A 24,479-nucleotide genomic window follows, 5' to 3' on the forward strand; every position below is an offset into this window, starting at 1 on the left:
AACAGTTAAAACACATGTAGGTGGCGCCCCCTAGAAGTAGGAGTAATTTTGACATCAAAATCAAATTTCTCGTGTTACAAAACTCCCAGATACCAATTTTCATCCAAATATTGACGTTACTTCAGAAATTATTTGGAAAGAATCGAAATAAAAATGAAAATTCTACACCCTGTATCTCCGAAACTAAGCATTTTAGGACATACATTTATACGAACTTTTTTACCTATTTTGATCTGTAGAATATGCTACCGAAGTTTACGGAATACAGTTTGGACTACCCTGTATACACATACCGGGGGTCTTATTTAAAAAACAATAAGATTGTGTCGTATTTCTAAAATGACAGCTCCAAGAGAAAAACAAGTTACGCCAGTGGGTTCCACGTGAAAAAATCACGGGAAAATCATTTCGCCTTTTGCAGCATTTTAAAAATGTTTTAAAATTAGCCCTGTACTTCAGAAACTAAGAAGCCTAGGACAAAAAAAAAATTAGTATAACATACCGGGTACGTCTCAAAAGTGGCTCACCCCTATAACTTTTTTATTTCTTTTTTTGATAAAAAAATGAGATTTGGTATGTAACTATATGACATAAATTAGGATTGATTGACGTATTCAATTGTTTTGGTTACTTCCTGTTTCAGCAGAAATGACAACAACTTTTGATTTTTAACTAGCACCCTCGGTATATTTTTACTTCATTCGATAGAAAATGACACTCTGAATAGAATGACACATCATATGTCGAACTTTACTGTTTTTATTTATGTTATTGTTTATATTATTGCTATTCTCATAAGACTTCCAAGTCTTTCATTTATTTCTATTGATGCCTACATATAATAATTGTATAGTTTTATATAAATTTTGTTTATTTTCCAATTGATTTTTTTTATTCTGTTTCTAGGTTAGTTCTTTAATTTTCGAATGGGATATTGTACTGCTTTGGAACAAGGATTTTTGGGCAAGGACAGCCACACTTCAATTCAACCACCCTCTTCAAGATGCCATTTGGTTGATTAAATTCAACATTGAAGAGACAGCTAAATAGTTTTAGGTAAATTATACTAAAAGGTGTTTTTTTTCAATCGATATCTACATATATAAAATGCTAATGTTTATCTGTGTCGTTTCTACCGAAGTAACGACTTGCTCTAGAAAGTTGCCTTTTTTACTAAAAGATAGCTAATTGGCTGTTCTAAAAACTGTCGTCGCCGGATTTTATGTTTTTCATTTAATTAAAAAAAATAAAAAGTATTTTTTTTTCTTGATGTCGTGGCGGATGCGCCAGGCTTCAACTAGTGTTTAATAAATACCTAATGTTATTGTATTTTGTAAATGTAGATATAAATTGCTAATTTCAAATAAAACACTTTGGCGCCACAAATTACCTATGTATAGGCAATTATAAATACATTAACGTGTATATTTAGTTGCCTATATAAAAAGTGAGAATTTTCTCATTTAGTTTGGTTTTACTTTTTTAATTAGTATAATTAAAATATTTCTACAAATTATTACAAATAATTTTACAAATTTTAGCATTACAAATTACAAATACAGTTAACTTAACCATATTTTTTCCTTGTATTACTATTAAAAAAGTTTTCTATGTTACGAAGATTCCTATATTCCTTCATTTCATACGGTAATAGTTTTTAATCAAGCTTGTTAGGTAACAAATAATTAATTATTTCTTTATATTTTTCTTACAGAACCAAGACTTTCCAGAAGGGTAGTCAGAAAATTTCTTTACCTCAACATAGACATCAACATAGACATCAGCATGACATCGGCTCCTTAGATTTTAATATACTTTTATTTGTTACTCTTTGTTAATAAAATATAATATGTAAATAAATAATAATTAATAATAAATGAGTTTTATTGAACCAAAGTTAAAACTACTGTCTAATCCTGAACAAAAAGAAAGCCATTTAAAATTTACAAAATAACATATCCTAATATTAAACAACTTAACAAGTTGTTCTGGAATAGACAGTATTTTTATATAAAAATAATACCTCCATAATTTACCTCCTCGCCCTTTTGTACCCCTGATACAAATCAAAGATAATTCAGCTTTTAACAAAAATTGAACGAAAATTTTTAATGCTTGCCCAAAATCACCGATTTCTATCAGGAGCCCATAAGTGTGAAGAGGTAAGGATTAAATTGTGTACCAATATTTACCTCTTCGCTCTTATGTACTCCTGATACATATCCGAGAAAATTAAATTTTTGTCAAAGACCGCACGAAAAATTTTAAACCCAGTCAAAAATCGCCGATTTCTATCAGGAACACATAAAAGCGAAGAGGTAAATAGCAAATTTAGTACCGTATGTAAACATATCATTAAATAACGGTATTTTTGCTATCTCTAGCACTTGGACCTCGTTTCCAAAATTCAACCCTTAATATCTCGGAAACTATAAGGGCTAGAGAGGAACGGAACACGGCATTCGATAGGCATTTCAACCCTCTATAAGGGCGCAAAACAAGGGCGCGATCGGAGACCAAAAAAATTTTTGGCGAAAAATGAGGTAAGGGGTTAACCTTCCTTCATTTTTCACCAAAAATTTTTTTTGTCTCCGATCGCGCCCTTATTTTGCACCCTTATAGAGGGTTGAAAGGCGAATCGAATGCCGGCTTCCGTTCCTCGATATCTCTTATAGTTTAGAAGTTATGGCCGTTTTTCGAAAAAATCTAACTCGATCGAACTCGTTGGTCAAGTCCTCTGATTTTTGCCATGCCGAATTTATTTTGACTACCTTTTGTTAAAAACTGACGCTTGGATTTTCGATCGGGAGCATATGAGTGCCAGGAGATATTTTTCAATACCAGGAGTAAGGTTGCATTCACCATTTTGTCAAGAAATTTAAATGTCATATCGAATAGAATTCTCTTAAATTTGTACCAGGAGCATATAAGAGCGAGGAGGTATTTTTCGATACCAGGAGTAAGGCAGTCGCATTTACCATTTAGTCAAGAATTTTAAATGCCATTTAGAGATTAGAATTCTCTTAAATTTGTACCAGGAGCATATAAGAGCGAGGAGGTATTTTTAGATACCAGGAGTAAGCAGTTGCATTCACCATTTAGTCAAGAATTTTTGATATTAATGAACTTATTGCTTGGATGTTTTGATTTTAAACAGTTTTTTTTTGTTCAGTGGAAAGGGCTTTGAAATGAACACATTACATTGTTGAAATGTTAGCAGTTATATTGTAGTTATTGCTGATATCGTAGAACAAGAACCAATAAAAGAGTAACATTTTCAGCATTGCCTTTAGTTCATGATCATTTTCATAAATGCCCTGTATATAGCATTGCCTGTAACATATACAGGGTGTTACCTAAGTTAGGAAAAAATAAAAGGGGAAAAGGAAAAATAAAAAACAGAGTATACTTAGCATATAAATAAAAATATTTCCTTAGCATTTTACAGTGAACACATTTTTACATTACATTCATAAATTATTAACATTAAAATTATATGTACAGGGGGAAAATTGCACCAGGTTTTTTCGTTTTCTTTTTAAGTTTAATGGTCGTTTTCGAAAATAAAATTATCTACAATTGTGAGGATTAAAACATAACCTAACTTCCACATGGTGGATCGAAAATGTATCTTAAAACTTATTCTATTTAAATTTGTGATGCTTTTTTGATATACAGGGCGACCCGAACTGTATTCCCGAAACTTCGGCAGCATATTCCGCAGATAAAATTAAGTAAAAAAGTTCATGTTTTTAAATGCTTCGTTTCGGAGATACAGGGTGTCAAAGTTTCATTTTTATTTCGATTGTTTCCAAATAATTTCTGAAGTAACGTCAATATTTGGATGAATATTGATGTCTGGGAGTCAATATGACTCCTATTTGTAGGGGACGCCACCTACATGTGTTTTAACTGTTGTGAAGTGTAATAACTTTTCGTCCGAACCTGTATAAAACTACTGAGTGAAAAAATATACATTTCTGTGATTTTTTTAGGTAAAAAACGTCGTAAATGTATATTTTTTTACTCAGTTGTTTTCAATATCCGGTACAAATGTATACAGGTACAGACGAAAAGTTATTACTTTTCAAACCAGTTAAAAAATATGTAGGTGGCGCCCTCTACAATTAGGAGTCATATTGACATAAAATAAAACTCCCAAAACACCAATTTTCATCCAAATATTAACGTTACTTCACAAATTATTTGGAAAAAATCGAAATAAAAATAAAACTTCAACACCCTGTATCTCCGAAACTAAGCAACTTTTAGGACATACATTTGTACGAACTTTTTTACTTATTATTATCTGCAGTATATGATGCCGAAGTTTCCGGAATACAGTTCAGACCACCCTGTATATTCACAGAGAAGGGTTAAAATTATAGATTGAAGTGTGTTATAATAATTCTACATAAGTTTAATCATATTGAATCTGTAGCTGCTAATCTAAATGACCCTAATATGACAATTATACAGGGTGTTTCATAAACATGTACAAGTATTTTAAAAGGTAGTAAAAAAGAACTTTTTTTTTCTATTTACCATTTTTGAAAAAAATAAAATTTATAAAAATGTTTTATAATGTCCCGGAAAAAATGTAAAATTTTCAATAACTGTAAAAATCCTCATAGACGTAATTTCTGGAGTGTAAATAAATATACTACCTACTTAAAATACTTTTTTGTACTAATTTAAAAGATACCCTGTATAAAACATTATTATATTTTAATTAAACATTATTGTGTTTTTTTTACCAAACTATTTTTCATATTGGTAAAAGAAAATTTACTATTATTTTATTTTTAATTATTTCTTCTTTGCAAACAAATCTTAAATAAAAAGTTATTTAAACTCTAGACTCAGTTGTATGGCACTCTTACATATTATAACACATATAAATATATTATAAAGTATAATATTCCCGTTTTTTTTTAAACTCTAGGTGCACCATATTAAATGTGAACGTATTAAAAAAATATACTATTTAACCCTTCATTGAATTTTTCACTTTTACATTAAAGCAATAGTAATAATGGCCCATTTTAAGTATTTTGAAGACTAGTAAATCTACCTTGGCTAATTTTTATTAACAAGACTAAAAAATTAAAAGATTTTGTTGGAGAGTCTGATTTTTTTCCTAAATCGCTTTTTGTTTAAGCCAAGACAGAATCCTTTAAATCTCGCAAGTTTGTTTAAACTGTATTGTTTTCTAAAGCTTCTTGTTTACTGTTGGAGAATTGGTCGTCTCTGATTGGTAACTGTCCGTCTTCTGTGCAAGATCTACAGCAGAATTTGGCGTAGTATTTGTGGTTGCAATACCGAGCTTGCACGATCAGCTTGCAGTTGGCGAAGAACTGGTTGTCAGTGCAACTTGGGTGGATATAGATTCCTAAAACAACAAAAAATAATTATTTACTTTACATTAAAATCATTTGAACACGTTAAATGAAGACAAAGGAAGGATTCATTTCCTCTTATTATTTTTGTACATTTTCCCAGCACTTTTGTCAGTTTTATTTGTATTTTTATTTTTACTTATACAGGGTGGCGCACCTCATTCACCTCGGTTGATTATACGAAAACGGAAGGATGTAGAAACAAAATATTTTATGAGTATATGTGGGGAGGTAATGGGCACATTTTAAAATTATTTGGAAATATACAGGGTGTGTCAAATATAAGATCCATACCAAAGTTATATTTTTATTTAATTTACCTACAATAAGGTTAATAAGTATTTATTATTTTATCAAGAAAAATGAAGCAGAATCTGCTGGCGGAGGGAATGGATATGTTACTCGAGATTTCATTTTGTGAGGACAATTGCTTGTTGTCCTGAAGGGTTTATGCTCAAAGATATCCAAATAGGAATTTTCTAGACAAGCGTTCCTTTGAAAACTACTTTTCCTATTTCGCAGAGCTGATAGTGTGGTATATGAAAAACCTATAGGCAGAAACCTGTCGATGGAAATCAAGAAAACGAATTTGCCTTAATTGGTTCATTTATAGAAAATCCAGTATGTCATTGTAATATAAATCAAAGAACGACTTCTTCATTTTTCTTGATAAAATAATAAATACTTACTTATTAAACTATGGTAGGTAAATTAAATAAAAGTATGTCGAATAAACTAATGTCGATTTTGAAAATAGCTACTAACTGTCACTAGCAAATTGCCATGGCGACAGCAGCCATCTTAATTGCCATTTTATTGAAAAATCGCTTTTTATTCAAAACCTGAGCCAGGTAGGTATAGGAAACCCTAATATAGTTTCAAAGAGCGTTTAAATCTGCTTCGACTTATTTTAAAAAATACATAGTGTTGTATTGGAAATAACGAAGTTTTTATGTAAAATAAATATCTAAAATAGACCAACAATTTTTGATACCCCTGTATACATTTAAGGAAGCAATAAAATATTTTAGTAAAGTTTATTTCTTTGGCTTCAAAGTCAGCACAAGAATTAATTCTGCAAAGTAATGTACAGGGTGTTGACAAACTTTTTTATTATAGCATGCCTAATTAAACATCTTTAAATATCTCAAAAACCAAAGGTTTTAAACATATTAAACCTTAATAATAAATGCCTTATTTTATGCCCAAGAATCCAAAAATAAAATAAAATACAGGGTGTTACATAATAAAAAGTATAACTTTGGTATAGATCTTAGTTCTGGCACACCCTGTACATTTGAAAATAATTTTAAATTATGCACATTGTCTTCCCACATATGCCCATAAAATATTTTGTTTCTACATATTTCCGTTTTTGTATAATCAACCGAGGCGAATGAGGTGCTCTATCCTGTATAATTATTTCTTCTTTTTCTATAGAATATTTATTTCAAAAATTGATACCTTCAATGGAAATATCGATTGTACTCGTAGCTCTTGAATAGTTATTGGTAGCTTCACATTGATATCTTCCTGAATCGCCTTTGGCAGCTGAATTAATAGTCAAAGTATGGGTACCTGTAAAAAAACAAATTATATATAGTTATTTAAAAAAAAACACCAAAATTCAAGGGTATTAAAAGAAAATTAAAAGATTTTTTTTTAGTAAAATTGATAATGATTTACTAACTTGATTCAGATATTCTTTCGTTGGTTCGTACAGGGACGCCATCTTTGTACCATTGGACTTGTGGTGGGGGGTATCCGTATACGTCACAGTTGATTTCCAGGGTACTTCCGGTGGGATACCTGCGCTCATTGGTCGTGATGTTGGCACGCACTGGTACTAGAATTTATCAAAATATATCTTTAAATGTCTTTTGTGATATTTATCATCAAAAATATATACAGGGTGGCTTGAAAATACTGAACTTTAGCATAATGAAATATTCTAAGGTGCGTGTTATATTTTTTCGGTACACGTTTTATATTATTATACAGGGTGTTTCAAAACAAATGCGAAAAACTTTAGGGGGTGATTCCTTGTTTAAAATAAAGGGTAGTTTACTTTATAAACGTTGGGTCAAAAGTCAACCATTAGGGAGATATCGCGGTACAAAGATGGCGGAAAAATAATGTTTTTATTTTTTATCTTGAAAACGAAAAGAGATAGACTAATGAAATTTTATGGAAGCATTACTGTTATGAAAACACACTTTCAGGTAATTTTTGCTTTTTTAAAATGAGTGGAAGGGGTTGAAATAAACTACCCCTATCATTCTTGTTAACGAAATTTAAAGAAAATCTTATCAAACACATGCAAATGCTTTAATTTGGATAGTTTAGTTTGTTTAGAAACTTTTTACCTCTTGTGTTTTTTTGATAAAACTCACCGATTGGAAATTAAAAAAATAAAATGTAAAGCATTACATGTCAGGACAAAAACATTTTTAGATTAAGAATCTAGTGATAATAACTATAATCAATCATCTTAGATAATAACGTATTGCAGTAGAGTAATGTCAAATAAAATAATATTAGGAACATCCTAAAAGTAACAGCGGCCGACTAGATTTTTTCCTAAAAATTACAGCAGCCCACTAGATTCTTTATTAGAAAATGTTTTTTGTTCTGACATGTAATGCTTTACATTTTATTTTTTAATTTCAAATCGGTGAGTTTTATCAAAAAAATACAAGAGATAAAAAAGTTTCTAAACAAACTAAACTATCCAAATTAATTTTTTTGCATGTGTTTGATAAGATTTTTCTTTAAATTTCGTTAACAAGAATGATAGGGGTAGTTTATTTCAACCCCTTCCACTCATTTTAAAAAAGTGAAAAGATTACCAGAAAGTGTGTTTTCATAACAGTAATGCTTCCATAAAATTTTATTAATCTATCTATTTTCGTTTTCAAGATAAAAAATAAAAACATTATTTTTCCGCCATCTTTGTACCGCAATATCTTCCTAATGGTTGACTTTTGACCCAACGTTTATGAAGCAAACTACCCTTTATTTTGAACAAGGAATCACCCCCTGAAGTTTTTCGCATTTGTTTTGAAACACCCTGTATATTCAAAAAATTTAGTTAATGAGAATTTGTATTTTTTACGGTATCAGTAAATAAAATTAAAAATAAGTTAGGAATAACTCCAAAAAATTCACCTTATAAAATAAAATAAAAAATTATAGTTATATTTTAGGAGGAATTTTAGGAAAATTCATTATAAAGTATCATTTTTGACTGAAAATTGGAAATGTATTTTTCAAAAATTATTTAAGTATAGAAAGTTTTACATAAGAAATAAAAGTCTAGGATTTATACGTGCACTTTAAAAAATATCTATTTTATTTAAAAATGCCGAGTAATATACAGAGTGTAAATAAATAAATGAAAAAAATCTTGTTTTTGTATAAATCTTTTCAAGTTCGCATCTTCTTATAACAGATAATTTTTTTAAAGTTGATAATATTTTAATCATACAATTTTGTAGTTAAGCGCCGAACCAAATATCTTTATATGAAAAACTCAATATTAAAAAAAATACATATATCTAATGATTTCTTTATACTTTTTTATTTAAATCCTCTAATGAGACCTATTGTCGTTAAAGCTATCTCAATTTTGAGAGAATATAAGATTTTGACAGAGCACAGAGGGTGTGAGAAACTGCTGTGAATTATTTTCAAGTTTGTAGAACGGCCGCTAGAGGGCGCAACTGCTATAAAATAAAAGAAAAAAAGTTTTTACACAATTTTGCCTAGATAACGGGTACTATAAATAACAGCTTCATAATCTTCAGTTAATTTTGAATATTTTTTGTTAAAGTCATTTCCCCTATCTGCCAAAATAAAGTGGTGGGGGAAGGTTAGATCTGTTTTTATTTAAATATTAATATGCCCTTAATGGAACTAGAAAACATATTTTTCCAGCAAGACGCTTAAAAGAGCGTTCCTTACTCTATATTATACCATAAAAATAATAATAATAAGCTTTTGAACGTAGACGATAGGAGGCACTGTCTTACAATTTAACAAGCAGTGTGCGTTTTTTCAAAAAAAATAAATGCGATTGTATATATAATTTTAGCTGATAGTAAAGTGTAATGAAAGCTTAAAAAGCCAGTGAAAACCGCATCTTGATATCTGCTTTCAAACCGAAGATATTAGCAAAATTACATTAAATAGAAAAATATAACCCCTTAATTAACATATTTTTATAACACGGTATCAGTTGTAAAAAAGTTGCTTTTGTCGTAATAGTATAAACGTCAAATTGTTATTAGATCAACATTTAGTATTTACACTTAGTAGCGTTTTTTTTTCTTTTGAAGAAAGGCATTGCTAGAAAAGCAATCAAAAGATAAAAAAACGCTGAAACTATCAAAATGTTGATATAATAATATTTTGATGTTTAAACTATCCGTTTAAAAGCAACTTTTTTCCATCACACTTACTATCAGCTAAAATTACATTACAGCTCCCCCTTGCGTCTACGTTCAAAAGCTTATTATTATTATTTATATGGTGTAATATAGAGTAATAAACGCTCTTTTAAACGAGCCCCCGTTTGTTAAATCCCGTCCATCCAGTCCGGAGTTATTAATATTTAAATAAAAACAGATCTAACCTTCCCCCACCACTTTTTTTTGGCAGATAGGGAAAAATAGTTCTAATAAAAAATATTTACAATTTACTGAAGATTATGAAGCTATTATTTATAGTACCCATTATCTAGGCGAAATTGTGTAAAAACTCCATTCTCTTATATTTTTATATCAGTTGCGCCCTCTAGCGGCCATTCTACAAACTTGAAAATAATTTCCAGCAATTTCTCATGACCTCTTTAGTTATGAATATTTTTTTTTCCGCAGGCCCTACGGCTAATACTTGCCGAGATATAGCCGAGAGCTATATTCTTAGTGGGACACCCTGTCCAAAATTTCTCCTGCACAAAATTATTTTGCACAAATTTTCTTTTGCACAAAATTGCTTTTGTACAGCATTACTTTTGTACAAAACTTCTTTTGTGCATCCGAAGAATACGAAAACTTCTGAAGTAAAATGACAGAATAAAAGTAATATTTCGCTAAACAGACAATATTCACTACCAATATCCTAACACCCGACACTACACTGTTAGTACCAAACACTAAAAAAAAGAAATAAATAAACATCAAACAGTATACGTTACCAATATAGACAGAATCAGGCGGTGGTACCTCACCAGCCTCCGGTACACCAGCAATAATATCGTTAGGATCAACCTCAGGCTCAGTACTATACACAGGAGGAACATAAGGTCGAGCTGTTGGTCTATATACAGGACTAGAATATCTTGGCTGTGCTTCAGTAGTGTGAACCATCTGTTCGGGGTTTACTACATATTGTAGATACTTAATATCTTTTGGATTATTCGACTGATATGGTCCATTAGCTCTGACAGTCACCGACCAACTCGCAGCCTTGCCCCAACCGTTATAAGCTTGACATGTATAAACTCCCAAGTTAGATAACTGTACAGAATGAATTATCAAGGAATAATCCTTGGTAACCTCAAATTCTCGGTTTTTCAGTGGTATTAATTCGTTCTCTTTCCACCAGGTGACAGCTGGGAATGGAGCACCGAGTGCGTAACAACTCAGAGTAGCTGGTGAGTTGAACGAGGTCACTATGTTGTTCACTTGGAGCTCTGGGTCGTTGAGGTTAAGAATGGAGGCTGAACGGCCTTCGGGTGAGTCTATTGAGGTTAGATGAGAAGAAAGAAGGTTAGTTCTAGGCTACGCTACTTTGGAAAATTAGCTTGGAGAAGTCAGATGTTAATGAAGATATATTTTAAGCTGAAGGAGTAAGTATGTACTTAATTTTTCTAGTGATATTGTTTACTATATATGTTGATAAGTTTAAAACTTATACATATCAAAATATTGTTTAACAATTTTTTTCTGTACTCGCTATTTAGACGCGTGTATTTGTTTAGAATGCACCAATACATGAAGATTTAGAAACTAAAACTCTTCGTGTTTTTTTTACAAAAAACAAAACAGATACTTGAGGTCGAAAGGTTTTTAGTAACAATATCTCTAGAAAATCAGTTACAGTTAACTCACCAATAATCTATGCATTGTCTACTCAAAACCAAAGTGTTTAAGAGATATAGTTATAATAGATTTTTCCCGCGACTTCGTCAGCATAAAATTCGAATTTTATTAACATGCAGAGTAATATTTATTATAGCACCTAGTGACAATATTTGAAAGTATCTATTACATATTTAATTTCTACTAGTAGATATATAGTCCATGAATAAAGAGAGTCGTTTGACAAAGTTTAACCGAAACCCGTGGTATTTTATTGCTCTCCTATAAATTATAGCCTGTTAAGCTATATTATTGTAAAGTTTCATTAAAATCCATTCAGCAATTTTTTCGTGAAAGAGTAACAAAAAACGTATCCATCTATACATACATCAGATTTTAAACTCTTTTTATAATTTTGACTAACTGTTTCTTGGTTTTGAATAGACCATTTTTTAATTTATTATTAATCTAGTTCTATTTGCAAATACACCTCAAGCAATACAAAAGAATATATTTTGATACTACATAAACCACTATTTACATCACAACACTAAATATAAAAAGGTATTTTGTTACCTTGTACTTCCAGCTTAATTTGGTTCCTTACAGGTTCTCCTATACTGTTATCCGCAGTACAAAGGTACACTCCGGAATCCGTTTTATGCAGTGTGATGATTTGAAGAGTCTGGTCCAAACGGATCCTGTATCTAGGTTGAGTACCGTCGATCTGAAAGTGTTAAAGAAAATGATAAATGTTGAGTATATATACAGAAAATCCAAGTATAATTCTGTAAGGTGCTAAATTGATACAGCCCTTTCACAAAAGGGAGCCCATCTATCTTTAACCGAACCCAAACGTCACTTAAAAGAAAAATATGTAAAATAATAAAAAAAATACTGGAAAATTACCCTATGACAAAGACATGTAAAAAGATACTTGTCAATCTCTTTACTGAACACAATGCTTTTAGCCTTGTTTATATATTCTTAAAGTTGTTCAACCGACTAGACAAAATGTGCTGCCAACTGGAGGACAAATCGTGAACCTTTCGGGGCGGAGTCAAAAATATCGATTATTTTCGTTATTTTCCTCAGAGTAATGTAATAATATAGCCCCGGGTTTCTGCGAACTTTAATAGTGATCAGCTGATTAAGAAATTTAAACAAAACTTTTATTTTATTGTAAATTGTGGATTATTGGCAATTGGGTTATTTTAAGAATTCTAAACCGTATTAACAAAGAAATTATTATTTCGATATGTTGGTACATTATTTATAATAATTTATGATAATGCTAATTGCTATTAATATTAAAAAAATTTACATACCTATTTTAATTTGATTTAATGCAGGTTTATAAAAGAATCATTTCATTCTTAGATTATTTTATTCTAAATTGAGTGCTTTACGAATTTTACGATATTTTTTTTGAAAACATAAAACTTTTTACATTCTTGATGCCAACTAATTGGTATTATTAGTATGGAAATTAGCCAAGAAAGAAAAGAATTGGCTATAACTTATAAATACCTATATCGCTGAAAAGCTTAAAAAATGACGCTTTTTATGAAGTCATGGCCAACTAAACTATGGTTTCCATTTTAAAAAAAACATAACGTTTGTGTCATATATGTCAAAAATGACAGGCTTTAGAAAAAAAAAACAGAAAACACAAACTCATTAGGTATGTGATTATCTACAACTTTTATCTGAAAACTTTTTGTCTATAATACCGTATGATCGAATAAAACGGCGTCAGCGATGGCTATGAAATGACGATCGATGATATTTCCCATATAATTTTACATATAAAATGACAGCGATCTTCATTTCATAGACATCGTTGACGCCGTTTTTACTCGATCATACGGTAGATTATAATGGAATTAGAGACAAAAGTTTTAAAATAGCCAAAATTTGTTTTTTTCGAAATATCTAGTAAGCCTTGAACTTCTCTGAAAAATCCGAAAGGCGCATATTTATGACCCCACAAAACTGCAATTCTTTCCCCATTTAACCGACTCTCTATCTCCAGTCTCCAGTAGTTTCCGAGGTACCCATAGAGAACATTGTAGGAAACTCACCCTGTGTAGTATTTAGAAACTAACTATTATTATTATTTGACTAGATTAATTTCATTAATAAGACTCGATTAATTTAATTTAAAATAAATTTGATCAGATTTTTTTTTCGTATATTCTACTACCAGAAAACCAAAATTATATGATAATGCACTTTTCAACGAAGTTGAAGGAAGATATGTAGTGTATCCAGCACAATACTTAATAGAATTACTACAATTTGAAGAAAAACAAAAAGAAAAAATACCCAAATACCTTCACCTACTACTCATCTACAAAATAAACTAATATAATATCTTATAAAAACACTACACAACTACTTCTTGTATTCTACACTGAAAAAATTATCAAACTTACTAATTAATCAAACAAAAAGAAAAAATAACCAAATTATCCCTTCACCTACTACTTAACTACAAAATAATAAACTATAAAAACACTACTAAACTATTTGTGGTATTCTAAACTAAACATTATAATTAAACTTAATAAAATTAATCCAATTTTACACTACAACCACTACAAAGAAATAAGAACATTTTTTAAAACTAGAAGAAACAGAACTTCGATACGTGCGACCAGTATAATAGATCAAGCGGACAAAGAATATAAAATACTTTAAAAATGTGCATTCAGAAAGAAAAAATATCTCGAAAATTATCTAAACAAACATTTTCTTTTTCTTATCAGTGAAAAGCATCGGCCTCGTCGGCCTTGCGGAATTTGTCGGGTATTTACAATGGTCGAATTGTATAATTACCAGCTTTTATAGCATATCTAATAGACAAAAAGTATCTGGTCGATTAGTAACCAATTGGCACAGTCCGTAAATTATCGATTTTTATTTTCTCTGTTTTTATTGGTCGCTTCAACATTCAGAGTAACAAAAAATATTTTTCTGTAGTAAAAGACCGTGAAATACGCCCCGCCATCTGGTGCTTTACATCCATAAACGTCTTAGGTTGAGCTACTTTAAAAATCCATATACAAGGCTTTTAGTTATCATAAAAAAAAAACTAGATATTCTATGAGGTGACTATTAAACTATTCCACTGCCACCTTTACAGATGGCATTTCTATGCTGATTTTTAGATTATTTTTTTTATATATGTATACCCTGACTGGAAAGTATCGGTACACAGTATTCTATGTGATTTTTTTATAATAAATATGTAATAAACTTACAATGACGTTATCTTTACTCCACGTGATGCTGGGATTTGGATTGCCCACTACAGCACAGTTTAGTATAGCTTGGTCCCCTAGTAACCCGCTAACTTCTGGCTGGAAGACTTTCACATCAACCGTCGGAGCATAATCTAGTAACAGTCACAAAATAAAGAACATAATATAAAAAATTTTACTTAAATTTTATTAATAAAAGTATATTTCAACACTTACAAGCTTCTACTATAGATGGCGTGGTATACGCCGGTGCATTTTGCGTCACCAACTCTAAAGGCCTTTCAGGTTCAACACAGGAAGTACCACAGTTAGTAGGGCAACATTTCAGATGCAACGAACAGTCAGCATCAGTCTGACATTCCTTCCCACAATTCGTATCGAACGTCGTGGAATATGGACACTGGCCAGTCTTATTAGCTACAAAAATAGTTATTTTTTATACAAGACGATAAAATGGTATTTTATCGTAGTGTATAAAACAATATTTTTTTCCATTAGCGAGTTACGTTTTAAAAAATATTCAGAAATAATTATTATTTCAAGAAATTTCTTACGAGTAGAAAAAATATTGTGCTGGGTTGGCGTTGGTCTCTATGAAATTTGACAAATAAATAAAGCTGTCTCTTTAGTTGTCAGTTTTGAGTCAATATTTTTTTAATTTTCGTGTCGATTGCTGATTGAATTGGAGCCAGAGATGGCTCAAAACGAAATAAGTAAATTACCAAACAGATATTCAGGCTGAGGCGACAAACGCCATATCCAAATTACTTCCATTTAAATCCCGAATAACTTATGAAAAGGAATACGAAAATTTTCAAAAATGGAAGCAATTAAAAAACGTGCTAGAAGAAATAAAGTATTTAACCTATCCTCGCTGTTAAAGTATCATTTAATCTATCCTTGCGGTTAAACTACTACTTTATCTACTATTTTTGATAGATATAAGGCAATTTTAACAGTTGCTATAGAAAAAATTATATTTTTATGCCTCCTTACTTTCTCGACAAACTGCAATGAATTCAGCATCATCTATTGATGTTTTATTGGTGTTCAAGTCGATTCCGCATCTGCTTCCTTCAGGACAGTAGACGTCTTTGCAAGGATCTACGCATCTGCAGACTCTACAGTTGTGTTCGTCAACGTAGGCTTCTACTCCGTAAGAGCACAGCAAGCTGTTGCATTCTTCGAATTTTCTTTGGCACTCTTCAGTTGAGAAGCCTTCAGGTTCGCGTTCGGCTACAAAAAAACAACGGTTTTTAAAGTACATTTAAAAATGAGAAGGTTTGACGAGTCTTGATGGTCATTTTCTAGCCGTGGTCAGTTATACAGGGTGTAGTGTCGGCAGCATATTCTGAAGATAAAAATAAGTAAAAAAGTTCGTATAAATGTATGTCCTAAAATGATTAGTTTCGAAGATACAGGGTGTAGAAGTTTCATTTTTATTTCGATTTTTTCCAAATAATATCTGAAGTAACGTCAATATTTGGCTGCAAAATTGGTGTCTGGGAGTTTTTTGACATGAGAAATTTGATTTTGATGTCAATAAGACTCCTACTTAAAGAGGGCACCACCTACATATTTTTATAACTAAACTAACTTTTCGTCCGTATCTGTATAAAACAAATGAGTACGAAAATGTGCATTTACGATGTTTTTTACGTAAAAAAATCTCTTGGTAAAAATCGCTACGAGTATAGCGGCACATACATGATGAAACAAATTGCGCAACGCATGCTGTTGCGCAACGAGTTGCCAATGTAAGGTAGTGTTTGATGCGTTGCGCAATTGTTTGATGAGTTTCAAGAATGTCTGAATTCTTTTGTGCAACAGGAATGTTTGCGCAGCGCGTTGTGTAGTGTATGTGTGTGTTGCGCTTCGTTGTGCAATATTTTGGTTCTTTCATTTTTCATATTGATAACGGTTACTCGTAGCGATTTTTACCAAGAGACATTTTTTACGTAAAAAATCAAGTAAATGTATATTTTTTCACTCATTAGCTTTATACAGATACGGACGAGAAGTTATTACTCTTCAAAACAGTTAAAAAACATGTAGGTGGCGCCCCCTACAAATAGGGGTCATATTGACATCAAAATCAAATTTCTCATGTCAAAGAACTTCTCAGATACCAATTTTCATCCAAATATTGATCTAAGTTCAGAAATTATTTGGAAAAAATCGAAATAAAAATGAAACTTTTACACCCTGTATCTCCGAAACTAAGCATTTTAGGACATACATTTATACGAACTTTTTGACTTCTTTTTGTCTGCATTATATGCTGCCGAAGTTTCCGAAATACAGTTCGGACCACCCTGTATAGCGTATGATCGAAAAAAAACAGCGTCAAAGAAGGCTGGGGAATAGTAATCGATGATACTTTTGGTGAGGTCAATCTCATCTACACGATATTTACTAAAAAATTACATAACACTTGTCATAAATTAACACTAATTTATGGAAAGATTAAAAAAAAGATAGAACATTTCCAGACACACAAATCAAACAACACATCGCCAAAATTGTCATAGATTCTCATTTCACAGCCGCCTTTAACGTCGTTTTTTTTATCGATTATATGGTAGTATGAAACGTAAGTAATGTTTTATCGATGCATATCACTCTGGAACGCCAAGCTTTCTGAAAAAGCCCAAAATGTTAGCCTGGAAAAAAGTGTGGAAAGCTGAAAAATTGCGGTGCATTGTTAAAATCAAATAGGAAGCTGTTAGAAATGAGCTGTTCTTACGAGGTTGCGGTAAGAATTCTCGACAAAAGTCGATACAAGTTTGGAAGTTTTTGAAGTTGTTGTAGTTGCCTCCACAACCGCTGTAAATGAAGGCTTTGCATTCGCCTTGGATGTTGTCGAAGTACCACCGTTTCAGGTTTCTCTCTGGGCAGTTACCTTGGTCTGCAGGCTGTTGGCACACCTCTGCGAGTAGAGCAAGTTAGAAGTGGTTAGGGGGTTAGTAAGAAAAAAACTTGTTTGTATCTATCTACGTACTGTTATATTGAGTCTATCCCTGCATTATGTTATTAGACGTTTAAAATAAAATTAGAACGACGGAAGTCAGCCATATATTAATATATTTATTAATAAATATATTACTTATATTACTTATAAATAAAACTAACATATCAAATAATAATATTGTAAATATGTGCATGTTATTTTGTCTTTGTTTATTGCTGATAATAAGCATTAAATGCATACCCAAGTTTGGAAGAGTTCTTCAAGCAGAAATTAATATTTTTTTATTATTTTTAGTTATTCATACAAGGGAGAGTTGGAATTATAAGAAAAATACGATTATTTGTTTCTATACAGGGTCCGGCAAAAGTGCGTCTGTAGCTCCTAGAATGAGAAAAAACTTGGGAATTTTGTTTAAGTGAAAACCTTAAATATGTACTAGAATGTATTTCAGGAAAATATTTTAACTTCTACAGGATGGCTCAAAAAAGTATGAGTGGATCGGGACGATTCTTTTTTAAATGGAACACTGTATATTATTGCATTTTTGGCTTTCTTTCAGATCACTTTACATAGTTCTAAGATATGAGTAAATATATTTCGATAATTTCAGAGATATTAATTAATGAATAATATGTGAAAAATATATTTATTTTCAACCATCCTTAAAGAAATTATTGCAAACTCAAGAACGGTCATGAAACCAAAACTAAATTAGGTATTTACTTTAGATAGTCTATACTTGCTTGACTATAAAAATCGCAATCTTACAGGGTGTTCAAAATTCTACGCCATACTTTCTAAAATATAAAATAATTTTTCTTTTTTTTTTAAATGGAACACTCTGTATATTATTTTTTTATTAGATGGAGAATTAAAAAATGAACATTTTTTGTATTTAAAGTATTTCTGTGTACGGGTGGCTTTGAAAAAAATTTACTGTGGAAAATGCCATATGAAATTTAAAACCGCGAATTCTGTGAAAGTGTTAAACATTTTGAAGTACTCTAAATGCAAAAAAAAATCATTTTTTAATTCTCCATCTATTGAAAAAATAATATACAGGGTGTTCCATTAAAAAAAGCGAAGAAAAATTATTTTTTATTTTAAAAAGTTTGGCGTAGAATTTTGAACATCCTGTATGATTTACGATTACCATATTTATAGCAAATTTAATTACAGACTATCTAAATAGTTTTGATTTATCTACCTAATATAGTTTTGATTTCCGGACAGTCCTTGTATTTTTAATATTTTTTTTTAAAAAAGGCTGAAGAAGATTTATTAATATCTCTGAAACTATCGAAATATATTTATTCATATCTTAGGATTATATAAAATGATCTGAAAGGAAGCCAAAAATGCAATAATATACAGGGTGTTCCGGTTAAAAAAAATCATCCCGATCCACTCACACTTTTTTGAGCCACCCTATAGAAGTTAAAATATTTTCCTGGAATACATCCTAGTACATACTTTAGGTTTGCACACAAACAAAATTCCCAAGTTTTTTATTCTAGCAGCTACAGATACTCGACACGCTATTGCCGAACCCTATATAAAATACAGGTTAAACATAATAAACAATAAATGAATAGGGTTGAGTAATTCTGCTCTTACCTGTGCTATTCAGTACAGGTGGTTCTGGTTGTGGTTCTGGCTGTTCTGGAGCCCGTTCACAGTATCGTTTACATTCATCTTCCGATTCAAATTGATTTCCATTTCCTTCACAACCTCCATAAATAAAGGTATCGCATTTTCGTGTGTAAATATTATAGTAGTACTTAGGAAAATATCCTCTGCATGGACCAGCATCGCTATCAATATTGCATATATCTGTTGTAAAAAACAATATTTAGTGTATATTTTTTGTTATTAATTTACTATTCAAGATATATTAAATATTTTGACAGGAGGAAGAACTCTTAAGTAAAAACAATAATATTTTTTTTTATTTTTCAAAAAACTCAAAAATATTTTTCAGTAAGAGTTTTTTAAAATATTTCTTTATAATGTAAATATTATTTGTGAATGGTTGTTTTACCTTGGCCTCTGTAGCTTCCGCATCTCCTCTCGCACTCAGCTGCACTGTAAAACCTGTTCCTATTTCCTCCGCACCCTGTATAATTGAACGGTACGCAACTTTGACTATTCCTGTCAAAGTAGAAAGCTGGATAGGCGTCGGTACAATTTCCTGCATCCAGTTCTTCGTAGCACTGGGTGTCCACTGGTGGTGGTACTGCAAAAAAGTTTTTTGTCGAAATATCTTGATTACCTATTATACAGGGTGGTCCGAACTGTGTTCCGGAAACTTCGGCAACATATTCTAGTAGATAAAAATAAGTAAAAAAAGTTCGTATAAATGTATGTTCAAAAATGCTTAGTTTCGGAGATACAGGGTGTAGAAGTTTTATTTTTATTTCGATTTTTTCCAAATAATTTCTGAAGTAGCGTCAATTTTTGGATGAAAATTGGTGTCGGGAAGTTTTTTGTCATGAGAAATTTGATTTTAATGTCAATATGACTCCTATTTGTAAGGGGCGCCACCTATATGTGTTTTAACTGTTTTGAAGAGTTATAACCTTTCGTCCGTACCTGTATAAAACTACTGAGTAAAAAAATATACATTTCCGTAATTTTCAACGTAAAAAATGTCTCTTGGCAAAAATCGCTACGAACAACAGTTCTCAAGATATTTAGAATAGAAATAGTCAAAACATGTCAATATTGACAAAAAATAAACATGTTGAGTAGGTTATTTGGCTGAAATGATATATTTGGGAACTTAATAATGTTGCGAGCCGGTGTGGACTCGACCTAACCTCACAATATGGCCCGCCCTCGGATGACATTAACATCGCATAGACACCGCAATGATTCATTCGTTCGAGAAGAATCGAGACCCACTAGAATGGACTCGTACATACGAGAACATTCGAAAACCTTCTCTATGCGCCTAACGATCTTTGGACTATTCTAGATTTCTTTTACCTGTCGGTATAAAAGCCGGCGGCAGTGGCCTAGAGAGGGCAGTTAAAAATATACAGTTGACGCGCTAAAATTCAAAATAAATTCTTAGTTATAAATCGTTTGTAAATAGTTCTATAAGTCTTTTATCGTTATTGTTTTTGTTAATTAGTGTTAAATAAATAGTGTTTAAATAAATTGTGACTTTCTATCCACACGGAACCGACGAAAAAACGTAACAATTGGTGTCAAGTGTGGCGTGTGTGATAGACTGAAAAATAAAAAGACTAACAATGGCTGCGAAGAAATTGTTGAAAGACTTGAAAGTGTCCGAACTGAAATCCATATTGGAAGAGAGAGAGTGCGAGACAGATGGAAAGAAAAGCATTTTGCAAACCAGACTGAGAGACGTTTTAAGGGAGGAAGGCGAGGATCCGGACACATTTTGCTTTGAGTTCGAAGGTGACCTTGACTCGTGCCTACAAAAATTAGAAGCTAAAATGACGGAAAACTCTCAAAAATTAGAAGACAGTTTGAATGACAAAATTACAGAAAATTCCCGGGAATTGCAAGACAATTTAAACGACAATTTGAATAGTAAAATAATTGACTTGGAAGTTAATTTAGAAGATAAAATCACAGAGAATTCTCAAAAATTAGAAGACAGTTTGAAAGATAAAATTATGGAAAATTCCCAGGATTTAATTAATATTTTAGAGGATAAAATCATAGAAAATTCTAAAGATCTACAAGCCAGTTTCAATGACAAAATACTTAATTTAGAAGAAAGTTTAAACAATAAGATTATAGAGAATTCTACGGAACTACAAGACAAAATAACGGAGATTGAGGAAGATGTAAATAGAAAAATCGAAATTTTAAAACAAGAAATAGAAAAGGCCAATTCACCAAAATGTCAAGAAACATCGGAGGCACCGAAACTAGTCGAAAATAAGTATATCTCAAAGTCAGTTATTAAGCCTCCACAGTTTGACGGAAAAACCGCTTGGGCCAATTATTTTTGCCAGTTTGAGGGCCGCTGCGAGAGCGAACGGATGGACAATCCGCTGAAAAGGCCATCGGCTTTGACTTGTCGCACTGCGAGGAGATGCGACTGATATCCTGCAGATATTGTCACCATCGGAACAGGGGAGATTATCAGCAATTGGTACGACATTTAGAAATGAGGAGGTACGGCCAAGCTCTATTTGGAACATGTCTATCATTCCCAGCTAAAAAATCGCATTCAAAAAGTCAAATGAGTCTCTGCTGGAGTTTGAAAATAACGTAGCCCGCCTCGTTCGCCTTGCGTACCCTGCTACATGAGAGAATGTTATGGAGCGGTTGGCAGTACAGGCATTCTCCGACGGCTTACGTGATAACGAGAGACAAGACAAGCACTTCTCCTAGCCCAACCAACGCACTTGGTGGATGCTTTGCTTACGTGCCCTAGAATTTGAGGCCCTTGAAACAAAGTTCTGGGTCTTTAGGAGGAGAGTAGGGGCCATCGACGAATGTTCCGACGAATCCGTGGAAGGGATTGTTCGGAAGGTAATGGACCAGTACATGGGCAAGAAGGGACCGATTCGTTGCTGGAACTGCGGACAGATTGGGACACGTGCGAAGCCGTTGTAAGGAGAAGAACGAAGAACCAAAGCTTCGTCGAGGTCGGAAAACTACTAAGGGTCGAAATGAAGGGGGCACACGTCGACCTGTACTTTAACAGCTGCCCCAACGAAAACTACTCAAGTCGCCTCGCTACAACACAAATTCAACAGCATTTTTGTGGATGGTTTGTTGATGGAGAGTTCCGGACCATGCTGTTGATGATACAGGTGCGACGAAAACTATCATCAGACCGGACATTCTTAAAACATCGAAGAAGGTTAAAAACAACACAATGGCGACTACGTACTGCCACGGGGGCTCCGCTGCTGTCCATGGAGAAGTAAACCTTAATTTTGTTATTGGGAGCACCAGTTTTGAACATCCAGTGTTGGTAACAGATATCGAGAGATGAACTTATTCTCGGAATGGACATCATGACCACTAGAGGTTTTGAGCTAAACCTCAAACAAGGAATTTTGAAAATAAATGAAGAAGAAGTGGTTCTGCATCGAAAATGTGAGGAGACGCTTCGCGTGGTGGTAGCAGAAGATGTTTCGATCCCTGAGCGCTGTGAGATATTTTTGGATGGTTGCCTAGAAGGTAAAATGAATAATGGGAGTATTATTCTGTTGGAGCCAAGGAACCATGACAGCGAAATAGGACGAGGGATCGCTGTTGGAAAAGCCCTGCTACGAGCGAAGAAAACTGTACCGGTGAGAGTAATGAACACGAATTATTATTCTGTATCCTTGAAGAAGGGAACCCTCTTAGGGTACTGTTGTTCGGTCTCCTCAGTCGTTCGAAGCGTGGAAGCCTCCAAAGTTTCGACTTCAAAAATTCCGGACAAAATGGTGAAGGAGTTAGTAAACGTTAAAGGATTATCTCCCGAAAATAGAAGAAAATTGAGAAACCTGATAATCAAGTATCAAGATGTGTTTGATAAAGGAGAAGCAGGACAGAGAGGTCGTACCAATTTAGTACAACACAAAATTGATACCGGAGATGCACGACCAATCAAACAAAATCCGAGAAGACTTCCGCTCGCCAAACGTGAAGAAGCTGATAAAATCCTTCGAGAAATGAAAGAAGAGGGTGTCATCGAACCATCTAACAGCCCGTGGACATCGCCGGTAGTACTAGTAAAGAAGAAAGACGGTACCACCAGGTTCTGTGTTGATTATCGGCAGCTCAATAATGTTACCAAGAAGGATAGTTATCCCCTGCCGAGGATAGACGATACTCTAGACACGCTGGCGGGGTCAACGATATTCTCTACGTTAGATCTGAAGAGTGGATATTGGCAAGTCGACATGGCGCCGAAAGACAGAGAGAAGACAGCGTTCTCGGTGGGCTCCGGACTGTGGCAATTTACCGTCATGCCTTTTGGATTGTGCAACGCGCCAGCTACCTTTGAGAGACTAATGGAGTCTGTGTTAAAGGGACTATCCTGGATACCTGTTTAGTGTACCTGGATGACATCATAGTGGTTGGGAAATCCTTTGACCATCATCTGAAGAATTTGGAAGAAGTTTCAAGCGACTAGGGAGTTCTGGTTTGAAACTTAGCCCCAAGAAATGTCATCTGTGTCCAAGAAAAAGGTACACTACTTGGGCCATATGGTCTCCTCCCAAGGAGTTGCGGTAGATCCACAGAAGACCAGAGACAGTGGAAGAGTGGCCGATACCTGCAAAGATAAACATGAACTACGAAGCTTTTTGGGACTATGCACATACTATCGACGCTATGTAGGGGTTTCGCCACCATCGCAAAAACCATTGACCAGACTTACCGAAGGCGAGAGGCGTTTCTCTTGGGACTCAGATTCTGACGAGGCATTCCGAAAAATTGAAGAAGGCCTGACTAGATTGCGCCCATGCTTAGCTACCCTCTTGGCAGCAGGAAACTTTATATTGGATACCGACATAGCAATGTTGCATTAGGCGCTGTTCTGTCTCAGATCCAGGATGGTCCAAGAAAAGTCATTGGTTATTTTAGTAAGACCTTGTCAAAACCGGAAAAGGAACTACTGTAGCAACCAGACGAGAATTACTAGCAGTAGTTAAAGCAGTGGAACACTTCTACAAGTATCTCTCTATGGAAGAAAGTTCTTGTTAAGAACAGACCATGCTGCTTTGAAATGGCTGTTTGCAGTTTAAGAATCCCTGAAGGGCAGGTAGCTAGATGGATT

General features: G+C 32.9%; 1 protein-coding gene and 1 long non-coding RNA gene across 5 annotated transcripts in view; one reads left to right on the forward strand and one right to left on the reverse strand.

The window, feature by feature from the left end:
• The first annotated feature begins 744 nt into the window (after nucleotides 1–744).
• Nucleotides 745–1,794, forward strand: LOC115887939. The gene is made up of 3 exons (XR_004051173.1): nucleotides 745–847; nucleotides 907–1,056; nucleotides 1,715–1,794. It is a non-coding gene; the product is annotated as an uncharacterized LOC115887939 (long non-coding RNA).
• Nucleotides 1,795–4,777: 2,983 nt separating this feature from the next.
• Nucleotides 4,778–24,479, reverse strand: part of LOC115888070 (papilin) — a 156,217-nt gene continuing 136,515 nt past the window's right edge. For 2 of the 4 annotated variants that reach the window (XM_030907640.1, XM_030907639.1), the window contains 11 exons: nucleotides 19,761–19,955; nucleotides 19,337–19,552; nucleotides 17,495–17,677; nucleotides 15,745–15,984; nucleotides 14,965–15,165; nucleotides 14,749–14,882; nucleotides 12,059–12,209; nucleotides 10,597–11,142; nucleotides 7,090–7,245; nucleotides 6,864–6,977; nucleotides 4,778–5,392 (listed from right to left, as the gene is read on the reverse strand). In XM_030907640.1, the coding sequence (XP_030763500.1) occupies nucleotides 5,196–5,392; nucleotides 6,864–6,977; nucleotides 7,090–7,245; nucleotides 10,597–11,142; nucleotides 12,059–12,209; nucleotides 14,749–14,882; nucleotides 14,965–15,165; nucleotides 15,745–15,984; nucleotides 17,495–17,677; nucleotides 19,337–19,552; nucleotides 19,761–19,955 (2,333 nt within the window). In that variant the 3' untranslated portion in view covers nucleotides 4,778–5,195. The remainder of the gene's footprint in view (nucleotides 5,393–6,863; nucleotides 6,978–7,089; nucleotides 7,246–10,596; nucleotides 11,143–12,058; nucleotides 12,210–14,748; nucleotides 14,883–14,964; nucleotides 15,166–15,744; nucleotides 15,985–17,494; nucleotides 17,678–19,336; nucleotides 19,553–19,760; nucleotides 19,956–24,479) is intronic. The other 2 variants (XM_030907641.1, XM_030907642.1) reach the window with 2 other exon arrangements.

This window comes from Sitophilus oryzae, unplaced genomic scaffold (assembly GCF_002938485.1).
Source record: "Sitophilus oryzae breed Bouriz unplaced genomic scaffold, Soryzae_2.0 scaffold_682_pilon_pilon, whole genome shotgun sequence".
NCBI lineage: Eukaryota > Metazoa > Arthropoda > Insecta > Coleoptera > Curculionidae > Sitophilus > Sitophilus oryzae.